Genomic DNA, 20,805 nt, shown 5'->3' with positions numbered 1-20,805 from the left:
AGCTAGCCAACTATGGCTAACTTAGTCACGTCAAACAGTGCAGCCAGAATAACAACAGTAGCTGCATTTGTTTAAGCTGTTTTCTAGTGACATTTATTTGGATACATCCATAACAATGAGTTAATGAGGCTTGATTTCGCTTGGCATAGAACACATGTGCTCTCTCGTCAGGATACTGTTGTTCAAAGGAGCTAACCAACAACACAGCTAACACAATCACTTCAAACTGAAGCTGGAAATACTGCAAACTAGCTGCACTTTGCTTTGTTTCACCTTTTTTCAAATGACATTTCTTTGTATATATCTATAAAAAATTATGCCAGCTGATTCATGATTTCGACTGGCTGAGAATCGCTGCCTGCCTCTCTCTCGCTCCCGTCCCGACCCCGACACGTTCATTAGTATGGGACAGCTGGAGATAGAATTTGAATATTGAAACAATGTTGCAAATGTCGGTGAGACAGACAGCAAGGTTTATACAAATCTCCGCTGTTGAAAACTAAATGTTAGTCTAAAAGAAATGTGAGATAATGTCTAGATGCTTTTATAGTGGAGATCAAGTTTATAAATTGCTTGGCTGGGTTGATGAGACAGTGGATTGCTCAGTCAGATGGAACAGAGTAAATAGGCATTTTAACGTCATAGATTTAGCCTTGTGGAATGCGCTTTTAACCAATCAGCATTCAGGACCCACCTGTTGTATAATTTGGTATTCTATTCTATTCTGATGGTATTCTATTTTGGTATTCTATTCTATTCTGATGGTATTCTATTTTGGTATTTTATTATATTCTGATGGTATTCTATTTTGGTATTTTATTCTATTCTGATGGTATTCTATTTTGGTATTCTATTCTATTCTGATGATATTCTATTTTGGTATTCTATTCTATTCTGATGATATTCTATTTTGGTATTCTATTCTATTCTGATGATATTCTATTTTGGTATTTTATTCTATTCTGATGGTATTCTATTCATGTGAACAGATGAGTGACACATCAAACACCTCAGTTAATTTTTCCACTCTGATTCAGTCCAACATCGGTTAGCTACAGCTGCTGTAGCAGTCTGTGATTGTAGCCCTGAAGTATGACCCTCTATGGCCCTCCAGGCCTCAATTGGCAGCTCCATTCAGCCCATTTAGTGCCTTCTGCTGCCCAGCTTTGACGTGATGTGCTGGGATAATTTCTCCTATTGGCTAGGTGAGGACAGGTTAACTGACTAGAATTAAGCGGACTCTTTTTTTGCTATAGGATGTTCACTATTCACTCAGCCCATACACTACAGTATTGCATTGTATTTTCACCTGGTATTGTTGTGTGTGTGTGTATGTTTGTTGATTTATTCATGTTTTAATGAGCTGTGTCTTTGTTGTCTATGTAGTTTGTACATGGGTTCAATATATTTGTGCTATATTTTTCAGCTTGTGTTCTTCTTATTCATTTGTTACTGCAATCTTACAAACATATATTATATTCAGTGTGAAGCTTAAAAGTCATATGGTGATTTGCTGTATCAGTAGATACCTATGTATAGTGGATATATTTGACTGCTGTCTATACATGCAGCTTACAGTACAGGTGTATCATAAACAAGTGACTTTTCAAAATGCCTGTGCTGCAGCATTGGTAAATTGTTAATGTGACAAACTGTGCTTAGCAGCAAGTTGGTCTGCAATCATCTAACAATAACAGTGTAATAACATTTGATCTGAAGTGTAAAGAGTATCTGGAAGAATATAAAATAGTTTAAAAAAAATACAACAACAAAAAAGAGTAAAGAGTACCTTAAATAATCCCACAGCACACCTTCCCAATAATATGTCAACTTTGAAATCTGAAATATTTCAACATTTTTCTCCAGACGTTGCAGTTACATCCACTTCTAGCAGAACTTTTTAACCAGCCCAACTGTATGCATCTCTAGTGTATTGGTCTGGGCCTGTATTTATAAAGCATCTCAGAGTAGGACTGCTAGTTTATTTTGTATTTGTTTTACCTTTATTTATCTAGGCAAGTCAGTTAGAACAAATTCTTATTTACAATGAGAGCCTAGAAACAGTGAGTTAACTGCCTTGTTCAGGGGCAGAACGACAGATTTTTACCTTGTCAGCTCGGGGCTGATCTAGCAACCTTTCGGTTACTGGTCCAACACTCTAACCACTAGGCTACCTGCCGCAAAGTCTAGGATGAGTTTTGCCTTTCAGATCATAAGGAATAAGATTGCATAAACCGGGGGAACCTGATCCTAGATCCTACTCTGAGACTCTTTATGGATTCGGGCCCTTAATCAAAAGCTCCAATCCTGTAATGTATTCTCATTCTTTCTGCTGTAATTCTATACAGACTGTTCAGTGTTGTTCTAGAGCTTTTTACCTGTAACATTCTCTTTCTGATGTGTTTTCTGTAACACGTTTCCTCTGGTGTTTCTCTGCAGACTGTTCAGTGTTGTCCTGGAGCTTTTGACCAAAGACTCTGTAGAGACGAAGGAGGAGGCAGAGGCGGGTGCGGCTGCGGCGGCGGCGGCGGCAGCACTCCACCCCTCCGCGCACGGCCACGGGGGAAAGTCGGGCGGCTTCGACGTCAAAGCCCTCCGAGCCTTCCGTGTACTGCGACCCCTACGCCTGGTCTCAGGAGTGCCCAGTGAGTTACTGCTATCTGACCCTTCACCTTTGACCCCACAACACCGACCAGACCTGGGTTCAAATACTATTTGAGATAATTTCAAGTACTTTATCTGGGCTTGATTGGGCTTGCCTGACACAATGGAATAGAATAGTTACAAGGAGTACAAACCCCGTCCATCTGGCACTCCAGGCAGGCTAAAGCAAATTTGAAAGATTTGAAATAGTATTTCAACCTAGGTCTGACACGAATACAGTGTTGTGTTTATTGTTGTGAGTGCTGACTGACCTCTCACTTTTGACCCCCATGATGAAACAGGCACAGCAACCTCTATTGACCTACAGTATGTAGGCTGGCTAACCTGTGAAAGTCACTGCATAACACACACCAATAAATAACACTGCGGAAAACTGTGACCTGATATAACTGGCATTACCTCTATAAGGTTCAATTCAGTCTTCCTCAATCTTGTCTCCTCCACCATTTTGTCTTGATGCCCCCCCCCCCCCCCCCTGTGGTCATGTATGGTTCAGTGGCTAGGAAAATTGCGCTACAGTAGGAACGTTAAGGTGATAGGTTTGATTCCTGTGGCTTCGAATCCCACATCCGCATAATGAAAAAGTTTACTCTACACTTCTTTACTGTATGTTGTTCTGGAGAAAAATGTGCCAAAGTTACATATGTATTAGAAGTCTGCTTCTGTCCTGACAGTCCCTCCCCAGCCCAAACCAGCCCAGCCGTTCCTCTCCATGACAGAAAGTGTTTCTCTCTCAGCTCAGACTATGTGTCTGTGGGGTGAAGACACTAACAGTAATATGTGACCATATGCTCTGTGTGCAGCCCCTCTGGAATGTTCTCTTAAAACAGGCTGTCCAAATCAATGCCCCAGAGACATGAGTTCTCCTGCGAGTGTGTGTATGTGTGTGTGTGTGTGTGTGTGTGTGTGTGTGTGTGTGTGTGTGTGTGTGTGTGTGTGTGTGTGTGTGTGTGTGTGTGTGTGTGTGTGTGTGTGTGTGTGTGTGTGTGTGTGTGTGTGTGTCTCCCTCACAACCATGAAAAAAGACTCTTCGACATTCTGTCCAGATGCACATGCATGCACATGTTTACATACTGTACGACAAGGTTATTATAGTTTTGTGATTTTTAATTAGTTTTGAGGTTTTTATTTGCAATTCTGATTATTTTCAGTTTTCATACTTGATTTACTCGTTTTTATTCAGTTTTAGTTTAATAAAAACATTTCTATTTCGTTTTGATATGATTTAATTTCAGGGACAGAAAGTAGGCCAGTGCATGGGAGGCTTGAAGCCATATACCCATATACCCATGCATGGGAGGCTTGAAGTCGTACTCCAGTGCTATTTCAGAAGGTCCGGTCACACAAATGTCCTAGGTGGCAAAGGTCCGGATGGATATTGTTTTTATCAGCATAGTAACAAACCTTGCGACCCCAGACTGTTAAAACTATTCACACCCTTCTTGTTGGAAGAAAAAATGTAGCAGACGTGGATTTTTTATTGTTGTTGTTCTTGTTGCAGGAAATTAGCTTTAAAACTGCTAATATACCAGAAGTTGAATCCTGACCGAATACCCCTGACCGAATCCCCCCCCCCCAAAAAAAATAATGTCTGTCTCACTTTGTCTTTATCCTGAAATTCTTTGTGTGTGCTGTTCAGATGATTGGGTTTTTCCATTTTATATGTGTTCCACATACGCTGCCATCTCCTGACACTACAATACACTTGTTTTTGTCCTTTCCAGCAATGTACTCAAAACAATCCCATTGTCGTGTCTCTGAATGATTAAATGAGATGACAGACTATTTTATCAAATCGATTACCGAACGTTTAATTGATTACGTGATTGAATTAAACCATGCAACAATTAACTCATTAAAACTTCTTATGGCTGCAATCCCGGTAACGGGATCGATATGACAATAGCCAGTGAAAGTGCAGGGCGCCAAATTCAAAAAACAGAAATCTCATAATTAAAATTCCTCAGACATACATGTGTTTTATACCATTTTAAAGGTAATCTTGTTGTTAATCCCACCAAAGTGTCCGATTTCAAATATGCTTTTCAGCGAAAGCACTACAAACGATTATGTTAGGTCACACCAAACCACAATAAGCACAGCCATTTTTCCAGCGAAAGATAGCAGTCACAAAAAGCAGAAATATAGCTAAACTGAATCACTAACCTTTGATGATCTTCATCAGATGACACTCATAGGACTTCATGTTACACAATATATGCATGTTTTGTTTGATAAAGTTCATATTTATATAAAAAAATCTGAGTTTACATTGGCGCGTTACATTCACTAGTTCCAAAAACATCCATTGATAGTGCATAGCCACATCGTTTCAACAGAAATACTCATCATAAATGTAGATGATAATTCAAGTTATACACATGGAATTATAGATATACCTCTCCTTAAAGCAACCGCTGTGCCAGATTTAAAAAAAAAAACTTTACGGAAAAAGCAAACCATGCAATAATCTGAGACGGAGCTCAGAACAAGAGTCAAATTAGCCGCCATGTTGGAGTCAACAGAAACCAGAAATTACATGATAAATATTCCCTTGCCTTTGATGATCTTCATCACAATGCACTCCCAGGAATCCCAGGTCCACAATAAATGATTGATTTGTTCGATAATGTCCGTTATTTATGTCCAATTAGCTACTTTGGTTAGCGCGTTTGGTAAACAATTCCAAAGTCACAAAGCGCGTTCACTAAAACGTGACGAAATGTCAAAAAGTACCGTAACAGTCAGTAGAAACATGTCAAACGATGTATTGAATCAATCTTTAGAATGTTGTTAACATACATCTTGAATAACGTTCCAACCGGAGAATTACATTGACTTCAGTTGAGCGATGGAACGGAGCTGCCTCTCACGTGAACGCGCGTGGTGAAAGCGTGGTCACCTCATGGCAGTGGTTACTCATTCCTGTCTCCTTCGGCCCCCCTTCACAGTAGAGTCATCAGACAAAGTTCTATTGACTGTTGACATCTAGTGGAAGCCGTAGGAAGTGAAAACTCATCCATATCTCGCTGTAATTTCAATGGGAGCTTGGTTGAAAATCTACCAGCCTTAGAAAAAATCCAAACAGGAAGTGGAACTTCTCAGGTTTTTGCCTGCCATATGAGTTCTGTTATACTCACAAACATAATTCAAACAGTTTTAGAAACTTCAGAGTGTTTTCTATCCAATACTAATAATAATATGCATATATTAGCAACTATGACTGAGGAGCAGGCCGTTTACTCTGGGCACCTCTGTGCACCTTTCATCCAAGCTACTCAATACTGCCCCTGCAGCCATAAGAAGTTAATAACCTGGGGCACCACAGAAGAGTGTTTATAGAGCTGCTGTCTTCTGAATAAACTCTTAAAGATCTGAAGATCTTTTTTATCAATAGCAGTCAATTGTTAATTGTCACCTTATTCAGTCTCATTCTCAATGTCGTAAAGTACTTGGTTTTCTGCACGAACCCTGGCTAACAAGTTGAATCAGCAATACACAAATTGGCTTAATTATTTATTTACTAAATAGCTAAATAATCACACAGAATTACATATATATATATATATACACAGGATAGATCATACATCGATTACTAATCATGTCATGAAAAGTCCCTAGTGGACTAACCCGATGTGATGGCTGGTTACACAAAGGAAGGGGGTTGGGTTTGAATGAAAGAGCGGGAAGACTGAGGGACAAAGGAATTGGGTCTCTATCGGACCTTGAGAAGATGGGTCGAAGATGGAAGACTGGTTTGCCCAGCAGAGATTGCCATTGTCCTTTGAAGAATCTTTCTGGTCGTAGTGTTGTAGAGCAGATACGTTGAAGTACACTGTCGTTCTTAGGAGATTGTCTGTCCTTTCTTAGGCCACGTACGTTTACAGCTGCAGCTGATAACTCAACGTCTAGAATGTATCACTTCTTCTTTAGTGAATAATAGTTCAAAGTTCATACTAAGTTGCCATAATCAGCTCGTGCTGTATTCTGGCTGGTCTAGTCGAAATTCACAATTCCAACGTGATGATCGTCACCTCCACGTTGAAATTCGCCCACCTAAACATTAGGACAGCAGTCCTCACATTTCTGGAACTAAATGTTAATGATCGTTACGGGGGCTTTTGTACTGGGGAGGAGAAGGGGCGTGTTTCATCCTTCTAACCAATGTCTGTGCTCCCGTGGGTGGGGTTACTGATTGAGCATAAGTTTACTTATGAAACAATTCTCTCATTTAGAAGCTAAAATCACATTTTATCTTCTCACAAATAGTTTCATGTTTAATCACATATGTTTTGCAAGATTTTGAAATAAATCTGATAACTAGAATGTGTAGACTTTCAAAGATACAATTACGTGGTCCTATCATCAGTAACAATCTACCAAAACAATGACTGATCTGACATCATATTCTTTAAGTACCAACGGACCCTTCCATTACAGAAATATTGTCTCATTGTTCAACTTTCTGATGTTACTATCCTGTAGAGTCTTTCTCTGTGGTAGCAAAGGTCTTTCCAAAAGTCCATTCTGTAGAGTGGAGAGAGAGAGTTTCTGTATTTATCGGGGGGTCATAAACCAGTGGGGGTGGAGAGAGAAAATGGGTTTTATGACCTTCACCAAACAGGGCAAAGTCATGACAGTCCCCCTCTGTTGGGTTCAATCTTGTGATTATCCTGCAAGTTGCAAACCAACATAAAAATGACCGTGAGTTGTCCTGGTTGTGGGTCATTGTTGCGGTCCCCCTCTGGTGGTTTACCTTTGGTAGGCTTTCTGGATGCTGCAAAGCACCACAGGAATGGCCAGGGGATGTCTGGTTTGGGGATCGCCATTCTGGACCTGTCATCTGGTCATCCAGACTAGAAGATCTGGGCAGTAACATAGGCAGATGTTAACAACCCACATGAAACCATACAGGGCTTTGCCTTTTGCGACCGACCACTGCTGGTGTTGGGTTTGCTGCCGCCATTGTTCACACCTAGGGTTCAGGCTCACACTCCGCGCTCGCCCTCAAATTTCTTCCCTTTTAGCTACTGATAGCTAGTGATAGTGATGAACAAGCTAGGCCTATTTGAAACATTGCCATCTACTGGCAGCATTTACCCACCAGATTCAGAGGCTTCAAAGCCCCATCAGAAGAAAAAAAACATAACATTTTTGCCCAAAGTAAAAAAATAAATAATAATAATAATAAACATAATTTACTATTTTTTGTTGTTGTTGTTTTTGTTAGTTTTGCAGTCAAAGTTAATAGTTTCAGTATAGTTTTAGTTTTTCAAATGTTTTTCTTAATATTTTTCAATTTTAGTTTTTATTTTAGTTTCAGTTTTACTATAATAACCATTTACTATAATAACCTTATTATATGCACAGGCACACAAGTGCATTCACAAACAAACCACATACCCACACACATACTTCATACAAACCCTCATAACATGAGTGGATTGGTGATCCAATGAGCCGTCCTCCCCATTTCTCCTCCCCACCAGCCTCAACTGACCAATACCAATTCAACCACATACAATATTACTGTCACACACACACACACACACACACACACACACACACACACACACACACACACACACACACACACACACACACACACACACACACACACACACACACACACACACACACACACACACACACACACATCTAGCTATGTCTTCCCTATCTAACCTGTATGTTTGACTCTCTGTAGGTTTACAGGTTGTGTTGAACTCCATTATTAAAGCCATGGTCCCTCTCCTCCACATCGCCCTGCTGGTCCTGTTTGTCATCATCATCTACGCCATCATCGGTCTTGAGCTCTTCATTGGCAAAATGCACGCTACCTGCTTCTTCCCCAGCACAGGTAAGAGCGTGCGTGCGTGCGTGTGTGTGTGTGTGTGTGTGTGTGTGTGTGTGTATGTGTGTGTGTGCATCTTACCATCAGTGTGTGTGTACATGACTATTGCATTTGTATTTCAGTCTCCCTCTCAGTTTCTCTCTCTCTCTCCCCGCCCCCCTCTCTGTAGGCATGATAGCGGAGGATGACCCGGCTCCGTGTGCGATCTCAGGGCACGGGCGCCAATGTCCCATAAATGGCACCGAGTGCAGGGAGGGCTGGCACGGCCCCAACAACGGCATCACGAACTTTGACAACTTCCTGTTCGCCATGCTGACTGTGTTCCAGTGTATCACCATGGAGGGCTGGACAGACGTGCTCTACTGGGTGAGGCCCTCCCTATCATTCATATCATATTTCAGTCTGTGCCCTCTGCGCTCCCTGTGCGGTCTCTGTATGAACTTTGACCCACTCATTCCCTCTGAGAATTTGACTAAGCTGGTGTGTCAGTAGATTAGTCATTAGGCCTAGATGTGACTGACATTTAAATGTTAAAGATTCAGTCAAGCATTTCTCTATATATCTGAGTCCCAGAACCTTCCCTCACCTTTTTTATCACTCTGAACTGTAAAACTATATATAAATGCCTTGAGGTTTTTCCTTTCATCTTGCATTCTTAGCAAACAGTTATTCTCACCTTTCTCTACCTCGGACTATCCATTTTATTCTCTTTCTCTTCCTTCCCTCTTTCTTCTTCATCTTTCCCCATCTCTCTTTGGTGACGGGTGCTCCTCCAGATGAATGATGCTATGGGTCTAGAGCTTCCATGGGTCTACTTTGTTTCTCTTGTCATCTTCGGCTCCTTCTTTGTTCTAAACCTGGTTCTGGGAGTGTTGAGCGGGTAAGACATCTCTCTCTGTCTGTCTGTCTGTCTGTCTGTCTGTCTGTCTGTCTGTCTGTCTGTCTGTCTGTCTACCTGTCTGACTAACTGTCCACCTGTCTATCTGTCTACCTGTCCGTCCGTCCGTATGTCTGCCTGCCTGTCTGTCTGACTGTCTACCTGTCTATCTGTCTACCTGTCCGACCGTCCGTCTGTCCGTCTGTCTGTCTGTCTATCTACCTGTCTGTCTGTCTACCTGGCTCTCTCTCTATGTCTGTCTGCCTGTCTGTCTCTCTCTGCCTGCCTGTCTTACCTGTCTGTCTGCCTACCTGTCTATCTGTCTGTCTGTATCTATAGGTCTGTCTGTTAACCTGCTGCTCTGGGCTCCAACAGGTGAACGACGCCATCGGCTTTGGAACGCCCGCCATCTACTTTGTTAGTCTGATCATTCTGGGCTCCTTTTTCGTGCTTAACCTTGTGCTGGGTGTTCTGAGTGGGTAAGAGGTGGAGGGGCTGTGTGCTGGGTGTTCTGAGTGGGTAAGAGGTGGTGGGGCTGTGTGCTGGGTGTTCTGAGTGGGTAAGAGGTGGTGGGGCTGTGTGCTGGGTGTTCTGAGTGGGTCAGAGGTGGAGGGGCTGTGTGCTGGGTGTTCTGAGTGGGTCATAGGTGGAGGGGCTGTGTGCTGGGTGTTCTGAGTGGGTCAGAGGTGGAGGGGCTGTGTGCTGGGTGTTCTGAGTGGGTAAGAGGTGGAGGGGCTGTGTGCTGGGTGTTCTGAGTGGGTAAGAGGTGGAGGGGCTGTGTGCTGGGTGTTCTGAGTGGGTCAGAGGTGGAGGGGCTGTGTGCTGGGTGTTCTGAGTGGGTAAGAGGTGGTGGGGCTGTGTGCTGGGTGTTCTGAGTGGGTAAGAGGTGGTGGGGCTGTGTGCTGGGTGTTCTGAGTGGGTAAGAGGTGGAGGGGCTGTGTGCTGGGTGTTCTGAGTGGGTCAGAGGTGGTGGGGCTGTGTGCTGGGTGTTCTGAGTGGGTAAGAGGTGGAGGGACTGTGTGCTGGGTGTTCTGAGTGGGTAAGAGGTGGAGGGACTGTGTGCTGGGTGTTCTGAGTGGGTAAGAGGTGGAAGGGCTGTGTGCTGGGTGTTCTGAGTGGGTCAGAGGTGGAGGGGGCTGTGTGCTGGGTGTTCTGAGTGGGTAAGAGGTGGAGGGACTGTGTGCTGGGTGTTCTGAGTGGGTAAGAGGTGGAGGGACTGTGTGCTGGGTGTTCTGAGTGGGTCAGAGGTGGAGGGGGCTGTGTGCTGGGTGTTCTGAGTGGGTAAGAGGTGGAGGGACTGTGTGCTGGGTGTTCTGAGTGGGTAAGATGTGGAGGGACTGTGTGCTGGGTGTTCTGAGTGGGTCAGAGGTGGAGGGGGCTGTGTGCTGGGTGTTCTGAGTGGGTAAGAGGTGGAGGGGCTGTGTGCTGGGTGTTCTGAGTGGGTCAGAGGTGGTGGGGGCTGTGTGCTGGGTGTTCTGAGTGGGTCAGAGGTGGAGGGGGCTGTGTGCTGGGTGTTCTGAGTGGGTAAGAGGTGGAGGGGCTGTGTGCTGGGTGTTCTGAGTGGGTAAGAGGTGGTGGGGGCTGTGTGCTGGGTGTTCTGAGTGGGTCAGAGGTGGTGGGGGCTGTGTGCTGGGTGTTCTGAGTGGGTCAGAGGTGGTGGGGGCTGTGTGCTGGGTGTTCTGAGTGGGTAAGAGGTGGTGGGGGCTGTGTGCTGGGTGTTCTGAGTGGGTCAGAGGTGGTGGGGGCTGTGTGCTGGGTGTTCTGAGTGGGTCAGAGGTGGTGGGGGCTGTGTGCTGGGTGTTCTGAGTGGGTCAGAGGTGGTGGGGGCTGTGTGCTGGGTGTTCTGAGTGGGTCAGAGGTGGTGGGGGCTGTGTGCTGGGTGTTCTGAGTGGGTAAGAGGTGGTGGGGACTGTGTGCTGGGTGTTCTGAGTGGGTCAGAGGTGGAGGGGGCTGTGTGCTGGGTGTTCTGAGTGGGTCAGAGGTGGTGGGGGCTGTGTGCTGGGTGTTCTGAGTGGGTCAGAGGTGGTGGGGGCTGTGTGCTGGGTGTTCTGAGTGGGTAAGAGGTTGTGGGGACTGTGTGCTGGGTGTTCTGAGTGGGTCAGAGGTTGTGGGGACTGTGTGCTGGGTGTTCTGAGTGGGTCAGAGGTGGAGGGGGCTGTGTGCTGGGTGTTCTGAGTGTGTAAGAGTTGGTGGGGGCTATGTGCTGGGTGTTCTGAGTGGGTCAGAGGTGGTGGGGGCTGTGTGCTGGGTGTTCTGAGTGGGTCAGAGGTAGAGGGGCTGTGTGCTGGGTGTTCTGAGTGGGTCAGAGGTGGTGGGGGCTGTGTGCTGGGTGTTCTGAGTGGGTCAGAGGTGGTGGGGGCTGTGTGCTGGGTGTTCTGAGTGGGTCAGAGGTGGTGGGAGCTGTGTGCTGGGTGTTCTGAGTGTGTAAGAGTTGGTGGGGGCTGTGTGCTGGGTGTTCTGAGTGGGTCAGAGGTGGTGGGGGCTGTGTGCTGGGTGTTCTGAGTGGGTCAGAGGTAGAGGGGCTGTGTGCTGGGTGTTCTGAGTGTGTAAGAGTTGGTGGGGGCTGTGTGCTGGGTGCCGAATGCTCTGCAGTGGGGTGTGGGCTGTGTGTGTGCGCTGTGTGCATTGTGTTTGCTGTGCGCGGTGAGGTAAGGACAGACAATGGTGTGGCTTGCAGTGTGTGGTGTTGGGGAATGGTGAGAAAGTCTCAGGGAAACAGAGATGGAAATATTCAGTCACTGGTAATACAGTATTCCATTTTGATATATAATTCTGACTGACGCTGTTTACTGCCCTGGCCACCACCAGTATAACCTTTGTTGACCTCTCACTCATTTTGCGTTGTGTTTCCTCGTCTCAACAACCTATAGCAAAGGGAGCCGTTTCCCCCCACCTCTGTCATCACCACCATCCTCCCAACTTTCTGAGAGATAAATTGATCTCATTCCTTGCCCTTCACTCCCTCCTCAGCCTCACTTCCTAATCTCTCTCTCTCTCTCTCTCTCTCTCTCTCTCTCTCTCTCTCTCTCTCTCTCTCTCTCTCTCTCTCTCTCTCTCTCTCTCTCTCTCTCTCTCTTTCTCTCTCTCTCTCTCTCTCTCTCTCTCTCTCTCTCTCTCTCTCTCTCTCTCTCTCTCTCTCTCTCCTAATGCACCAACCCAGTGTACTGCTGCTTCCATTCCCCTGCTTTGGGGAGGAAGTGTTAGTGGAGGTGGGGTGTTAGTTCATAACTAAGCAATAACGTGTGGTATATGACCAATATACCACGGCTAAGGGCTGTTAATAGCACGACGCAACACAGAGTGCCTGGATACAGCCCTTAGCCGTGGTACATTAGCCATATACCACAAACTCCCAAGGTACCTTACTGCTGTTATATACATGTCACCAGCGTAATTAGAACAGTAAACAGTAAAGTAGTTTTGCATCATACCCGTGGTATATTCAAGCAATAAGGCCCGACTGGGTGTGGTATATGACCAATATACCATGGCTTCTTAGGATTGACGTAACGCAGACTTAGCCGTGGTATATTGGCCGTATACTACAAACCCCTAAGGTGCGTTATTGCTGTTATAATCTGGTTACCAACGTAGTTAGAAGAGTAAAAATACATGTTTTGTCATACCCATGGTATACTGTCTCATATACCACAGCTTTCAGCCAATCAGCATTCAGGGCTCGAACCACCCAGTTTATAATGTCTGATAGACCATGTATTTCAGCTAATCGTCATCTATGAGCCAAAATACCGGTTTATAATTCTCACTACACCAGGGCTCTCCAGCCCTGTTCCTGGAGAGCTACTGTCCTGTAGGTTTTCACTCTAGCTCAAATCTAGCACACCTGATTTTAATGATTAGCTGGTTGATAAGCTGAACCATGTTAGTTACAACTGGGTTGGAGTGAAAACCTAGAGGAGGGTAGCTCTCCAGGAACAGAGCTAGAGACCCCTGCACTACTCTATGGCCAGCAGCACTCTGAGGATGTGTGTTCTTTCTTAGCGGGGTCTGTTGGCGGTTGGCAATGTTCCCTGAAGGTTCTTTTAATGTTCCCTGAAGGTTCTTCTCACTAGGTTATGACTCTCTCTCTCTATGATTTTTTCTTTTTTCTTCAGATGTATTCGCGGAAGGTCATTTAAGAGAAAATTATATTACGGCTCCAATTAAGTTTGACATTCAGTAATTGTAGATGATTATAGTAATTAATATGTCATACTGTAATATGCTATGAGTGGGACTGATTATTCAAGTAGCAATTTACGTAGCAACAAGACCCACTGGGCAAAACAAAACAGCTAAAGGAACGTTTGTTTTTACAAATTGATATATTCATTTAAAATATGTCTACATGTTATATTTTCACATTCATAGCATATTATAGGCACTCCATCGTACATCTTTTGGTTTCCAAAATGTTCTAGAAATATCATTGAGATGTTCTATTGTAGTGTATTTGTAGACCTTTGTGAACACAATCCTCTGGGAACATTTTGACAACCACAATTGTTTGATGCGTGCTTAATTCCAAAGTGATGGCATCACTGTGTTACCCGCTCATTTGAATGACTGAACGTTTCCCTGAAGCTATTCCACCCACAATATTGGCCAGTGGTCATCAGCTTGCATGTGGTTTTGTGTGTGTTTCTGATTCCTGTGTGAAAATAGTATAACATTCTGAGTACATGCCAGTAACCACTCCCCCCATTGGTCTATCTCTGCATCATATTGATGTTCTGTTGTTATTGAAAGGTGTCCGTCCCCATCCAGTGGCTAGACTAGGGTTAGGAAGACTACACAGGCAATCAGAGGTCAAAAGTAGTGCACTATATAGGGAAGAGGGTGCCATTTGCGACAGTGATATAATAGAAGGAGCAGTTTTCCAGTGTATTGATGTGTTATACTGTTAGGAACTGGATACACAGCCATGCATTGGTATCATATTGTCATCATGTTGACTGTCTGAAGGTCACAGTTGGATTGAGCACTCATTGCCCATTCAGTATGAACTGTATTACATTTTGTATACAAATTGTGTGGTGAGGCGTTACTGAGTCTGAGCATGTGTTTTGTGTGTGATTTTGCGTGTGGCGCATTTGTGTGTTTGTATGTTATGTATGCATTCACTAACGTGGGTGCATTCTGCGTGCCTGCCTGCGTGCGTGCGTGTGTGTGGTTGCATGTGTGTGCTTGCTTCTGTGTGTGTCTGTGCCCACAGAGAGTTCTCCAAGGAGAGAGAGAAGGCCAAGGCCAGAGGAGACTTCCAGAAGCTGAGAGAGAAGCAGCAGCTAGAGGAGGACCTGAAGGGCTACCTGGACTGGATCACTCAGGCCGAGGACATCGACCCTGACAACGAGGACGAGGAGGGCAACGAGGAGGGAAAACGCAACCGTAAGCACCCTACAACATACACACACATACTACCCTAAAACACACACACACACAAACATGTGCACACACAAACCGCACACTACACGCCACCCTAAATCACACACTACCCAAAAACATACACCCTATCTTAAAACACACACTACCCCAAAACATACACACTATCCTAAAACACACACTACCCCAAAACATACACACTATCCCAAAACATACACACTACCCCAAAACATACACCCTTTCTTAAAACACACACTACCCCAAAACATACACACTATCCTAAAACACACACTACCCCAAAACATACACACTACCCCAAAACACACACTACCCCAAAACACACACTACCCCAAAACATACACACTACCCCAAAACACACACTACCCCAAAACATACACACTACCCCAAAACACACACTACCCTAAAACATACACACTACCCCAAAACACACACTATCCTAAAACACACACACTATCCCGAAACACACACACACACACACACACACACACACACACACACACACACACACACACACACACACACACACACACACACACACACACACACACACACACACACACACACACACACACACACACACACACACACACTCACAAACTAAAGTACTACACACACCACACACACACAGCTAAGCAGATAATATAGATGTGGTGAGCCAGAGTCCCCTGTAATGTAGGTCAGTGTAGGGAGATGAAGCCAAAAGATCAAGGTTGTTTTAAAAAAAAAAGATTACACACATAATCTGTGTCACGGCTGCGCTGTGAGTCAGGTGATTACACTCTCTCACTCTCTCTGTCTAGACACACACACACACACACATAGACACACACACTCCTACATGTACAACTATATTAACCACTATATATTGTAATCAGCAATGTTTCCAATATTGTTGTCAACTATTGTTATGACTCTAAAGAGTATCTCTGTCAGGTTTGTGAGGTGCAGTATACAGCCTTCCTCAGTTCACACCATAGTCATGTTAGTGGAGCTCCAGTTGAGTTAGTCTGAGAAGGGAAAAAAGGGATAAATCATATTACTTGAGCAGAAGAAAGACTGTAATCCAAATCCTCTTTATATAAGCAGCACATGATGCAGAACAGAACAGCAAACTGTTACTGCCCCTCCATACAGCTTTAGTACTGTACCCTCCCTACCTGTCAACCAGATACTGTTACTGCCCCTCCATACAGCTTTAGTACTGTACCCTCCCTACCTGTCAACCAGATACTGTTACTGCCCCTCCATACAGATTTAGTACTGTACCCTCCCTACCTGTCAACCAGATACTGTTACTGCCCCTCCATACAGCTTTAGTACTGTACCCTCCCTACCTGTCAACCAGATACTGTTACTGCCCCTCCATACAGCTTTAGTACTGTACCCTGTCGTGGAAATTTCCTGTATTACTCAATAGAGAGAGAGAGAGCCAACCACACACAAGTCAGAGTTAAATTATATATTCCATCTTTAATATATATACAAGCTTCACCAAAGCCCTTTAATGACTCTCAGATCAATTCAGTGTCTATAAATGAATTCTCTGAGAGTCCTTACAAAACAATTCTTAGTTTCATTTATAGCCAAGATACACCCCTCTCAACTTACAAAGAATCCTTTACCCGAAAGAAGAGTATCCTATCGCTAGACAGCATCAGCTATAAATCATCGTTCAGTTTGATCTCCCAAGACAAGGTTTAAATCTCATGCTTGATACTTCACTGTCTACCAAAACATTACCTCATCCAATGGCATATATCAATTGTCATTTCTAGATACTCCCAAACCTGGACAAACTCAAAATCAGACAGTGAGCCCCTTAGGTCAAATACTAGGTCAAGATAAGGGCAACCTCAGAGGGGACATACAATGGTTCCAAACACGGCCAAACTCCTTCCCCCTATGAGAAAAGTAGGGAGTGACTGGCGTACAGACATTGTATGAGATAACTAACTGGTTCCCCAATTAATAACTCCATCCCATGGTTTAGGAATAGTTACAAACAACGTTCCCATAAGAAACCAACATTCCACTCTGTCCTCCTCCCCTTCTAATATTCTACTTAGCACCATATGGTTTAACAGATACATTGACATATGAAGACAAGCCTGACCTCTCCCCTCTCTGGCCCCAAGTTACCAATCCCTAGCTCAGAAGATTCTAATGACAAGTATCTCACAAGCATATGATGAAAATAACATCTTATCTATCTATGTTACTTAGCTAAATCTGATTCTGCCACGACAACCCTCCCTACCTGTCAACCAGATACTGTTACTGCCCCTCCATACAGCTTTAGTACTGTACCCTCCCTACCTGTCAACCAGATACTGTTACTGCCCCTCCATACAGCTTTAGTACTGTACCCTCCCTACCTGTCAACCAGATACTGTTACTGCCCCTCCATACAGCTTTAGTACTGTACCCTCCCTACATGTCAACCAGATACTGTTACTGCCCCTCCATACAGCTTTAGTACTGTACCCTCCCTACCTGTCAACCAGATACTGTTACTGCCCCTCCATACAGCTTTAGTACTGTACCCTCCCTACATGTCAACCAGATACTGTTACTGCCCCTCCATACAGCTTTAGTACTGTACCCTCCCTACATGTCAACCAGATACTGTTACTGCCCCTCCATACAGCTTTAGTACAGTATATTTCTCTTCACCATCCCTTCCTATGAACCAGAGAGCAGCACTACACCACTACACTATCTCTCAGTCTCCAGTCTCCTTCCCCTAGAAAGTACTGAGCTCTAGATTAGAATCACAACCTCTTTCACTGATTTACTTTAAAGCCACATCTCTCCTGTATTCTCTCCAAACTCCAGAGTTTCAGTACGGTCAGAGTCCCTCTCCTGTTTACCAAGTATGTAGATTTAGTCAAGCATCTTTGCCATGCTTCCAAATATACTGTTTTACTTAGACATTTATCGTTCTATTGTCAATAACTGTATTTCAATCCCTCCAGGATTCTGCTATGCTGTTATCACAATTGTTTTTGCAGAATCAACAATTCCCTGCATATTATGCGAGGACTTGCAAATTTGACAAATCACTGCAGTATTGCCACGTAAAACAGTAAAATCATCGCAATATTATCGCATATAACTGACCCACCACCGCAGAACAAAAAGAGGGCTCGCAAGTTCAACCAATCACCGCACATTTACCGCAGAATATGGTTCAATCAAGCCATGCGTCATCAAAGTTTTTGCCTCGTCATTGCATTTTCGTGACAAATTGGACAAAATCATTACATTTTCCCATAAAAAAATTCAAAATTGCTGCAGCAAAATCAAGTATTTTTACCTGCAAATATCACAAAAAATCCCTGGGAAATCCTGGGGGGATGGGGATTTAGTAATTGAACCTTCAAACCAAGTAAGGTAATGTATATTAAATTATAGTCAAGAATAGAATACTAAAGCAAGTAAAGGATTACCACAGGATTATCACCACTGCCTCCATTTACACACAGTTAACATAACTAGTAACTGGATAGGAACATGATAGGAGATATGTATGGTAGGAGTAGCATCTTCAGTATGTAGGGGTCTCAGAAGAGATCTTTCTAGTGCTCAGAATGCTTGGCACTAGACTGAAGGTTGGGGTTAAAGGTCAAGGGTTATAATAACATGGATCTCTCGGCGATGCCAACTTGTGAAATGCATCACCCTGGCTTTTCTGTGTCTATCACCGTACCCGGGCATGACATGAGAGACTGTATAGTAACATATACACTGAGTGTACAAAACATTAAGAACACCTGCTCTTTCCATGAAATTGACTGACCAGGTGAATAAAGTTTCAAGTTTTAATGTCACATGCACAAGTACAGTGAAATGCCTTTTTTGCAAACTAAAAAGTATAATAAAAAATTATAATTCCAGGTGAAATTCAGGTCAAAGCTATGATCCCTTATTGATGTCACTTGTTAAATCCACTTCAATAGTGTAGATGAAGGGGAGGAGACAGGATTTTTAAGACTTGGGACAATTGAGACATGGATTGTATATGTGTGACATTCAGAGGGTGAATGGGCAAGACAAAAGATCAAAGTACCTTTGAACGGGGTATGGTAGTAGGTGCCAGGCGCACCGGTTTGTGTCAAGAGCTGCAATGCTGCTGGGTTTTTCATGCTCAACAGTTTGTGTGTGTATCAAGAATAGTCCACCACCTAAAGGACATCCAGCCAACTTGACACAACTGTGGGAAGCATTGGAGTCAACATGGGCCAGCATCCCTGTGGAACGCTTTTAGGAAGGTGTTCTTAATGTTTTGTACACTCAGTGTGGATGTGAATGCTGTTAATTTGCATTGCAGCATGTAGGTATAGACTCTAGAGCAACTGTACTGTACTGTTCTGTATGACCCCCCCCCCCCCTCCGGCCTGCAGGTGCTAGCTTCCTGTCATGTGACTAACAGTTGTCCATCTTCCTCTTCTGCTCCTCTTCAGTGTCTACTACAGTCCATGCTACTGGTGTCAGTGGTGCTGGTGTTGTCAGTCAGTGTCGCTGTTGCCAGCTGTACTGGGTCGTTCCACGAAAAGAGTGCCTTTAAGTAGAAATTGTGCACAAATATTGAATTTTAAAAACCTGTTATATTAAATGAAGTGCCCTTTAATATAGACCACATTGAGAATTTAATAAAGCAGATTTTTTATTTGAATAAAGGCTTGCTAAATGCTTGTAAAATTCAGCGTTTTGACATGTTCCTCCATCAACCCTGTGCCACTTCTAGAAAGATTTTAACCCACTTAATTCCAAAAGTTACACCATCATTGTAAAGCTCTTGTTATTTTGTTGCTTTGACAATGTCATTTCTGAAGATTATTATTTATGTCATGTAATTTGAGTTTAATTTACATCTGTCCCTCATTTTAAGGTCAACCCTGTTACGTGAACTGAAATCTCGTTTTTAATAGGGTGAAACTATTAGTAAAAAAATTAATAATCCTAAATTCATTGAACATCTAATAGTCAAATCATATGGAAAAGCAAGTGAGCTGGTTCTGCTCTTTTTGGCAATTGTCTGGTGTTTTGTGGTGTAAAGATAAGCAGGTTGAACATAAAAAGTCAACCCTAGTCAGGCTAGAAATGTTTTAACAATGAATTTTCTTGCATTCTATTGACCCTCCCAGTTGCACACAACAAGCTTCCATTCCCCCGGTCACAACGGGAGTTATGGCTGAACAGATTTAAACCTGTTACGTTATTTGGCCCTTAAGTTAGGTCACCACCAAACCACAATAAGCACAGCCATTTTTCAGCGAAAGATAGCAGGAAATAGACATTTCAGAAAAAGCAGAAATAGAGATAAAATGAATCACTAACCTTTGATTATCTTCATCAGATGACATTCATAGGACTTCATGTTACACAATACATGCATGTTTTGTTTGATAAAGTTCATATTTATAACAAAAAATCTGAGTTTACATTGGCGCGTTACATTCACTATCAAGTGATTTTGCATAGCCACATCGTTTCAACAGAAATACTCATCATAAATGTAATAAATAATACAAGTTATAATAAATAATACAAGTTATACACATGGAATTATAGATATACCTCTCCTTAATGCAACCGCCGTGTCAGATTTCAAAAGAACTTTACGGAAAAAGCAAATCATGCAATAATCTGAGACGGAGCTCAGAACAAGAGCCAAATTAGCCGCCATGTTGGGGTCAACAGAAACTAGAAAATACATGATACATGTTTCCTTACCTTTGATGAACTTCATTAGAATGATTTGTTCGATAATGTCCGTTATTTATGTCCAATTAGCTACTTTGGTTAGCGCTTTTGGTAAATAATTCCAAAGTCACAAAGCGCGTCCACTATAACGTGACGAAATGTTCAAAAGTTCCGTAACAGTCAGTAGAAACATGTCAAACGATGTACTGAATCAATCTTTAGAATGTTGTTAACATACATCTTGAATAACGTTCCAACCGGAGAATTAGATTGACTTCAGAAGAGCGGTGGAACGGAGGTCCTC

At 43.4% G+C, this 20,805-nt stretch overlaps 1 protein-coding gene across 6 annotated transcripts in view; it reads left to right on the top strand.

Annotated features, from left to right (window-relative positions):
• LOC139536141 (voltage-dependent L-type calcium channel subunit alpha-1D-like) overlaps positions 1-20,805 on the top strand; it is a 128,356-nt gene that overhangs the window by 39,018 nt on the left and 68,533 nt on the right. For all 6 annotated transcript variants that reach the window (XM_071336364.1, XM_071336366.1, XM_071336368.1 and 3 more), the window contains exons 5-9: positions 2,440-2,645; positions 8,369-8,521; positions 8,685-8,881; positions 9,292-9,395; positions 14,608-14,780. In XM_071336364.1, the coding sequence (XP_071192465.1) occupies positions 2,440-2,645; positions 8,369-8,521; positions 8,685-8,881; positions 9,292-9,395; positions 14,608-14,780 (833 nt within the window). The remainder of the gene's footprint in view (positions 1-2,439; positions 2,646-8,368; positions 8,522-8,684; positions 8,882-9,291; positions 9,396-14,607; positions 14,781-20,805) is intronic.

Source organism: Salvelinus alpinus, chromosome 12 (genome assembly GCF_045679555.1).
Source record: "Salvelinus alpinus chromosome 12, SLU_Salpinus.1, whole genome shotgun sequence".
Classification (NCBI taxonomy): domain Eukaryota; kingdom Metazoa; phylum Chordata; class Actinopteri; order Salmoniformes; family Salmonidae; genus Salvelinus; species Salvelinus alpinus.
The sequence above is the reverse complement of the archived record's forward strand: the minus strand, read 5'-3'. Positions and strand labels throughout refer to the sequence as shown.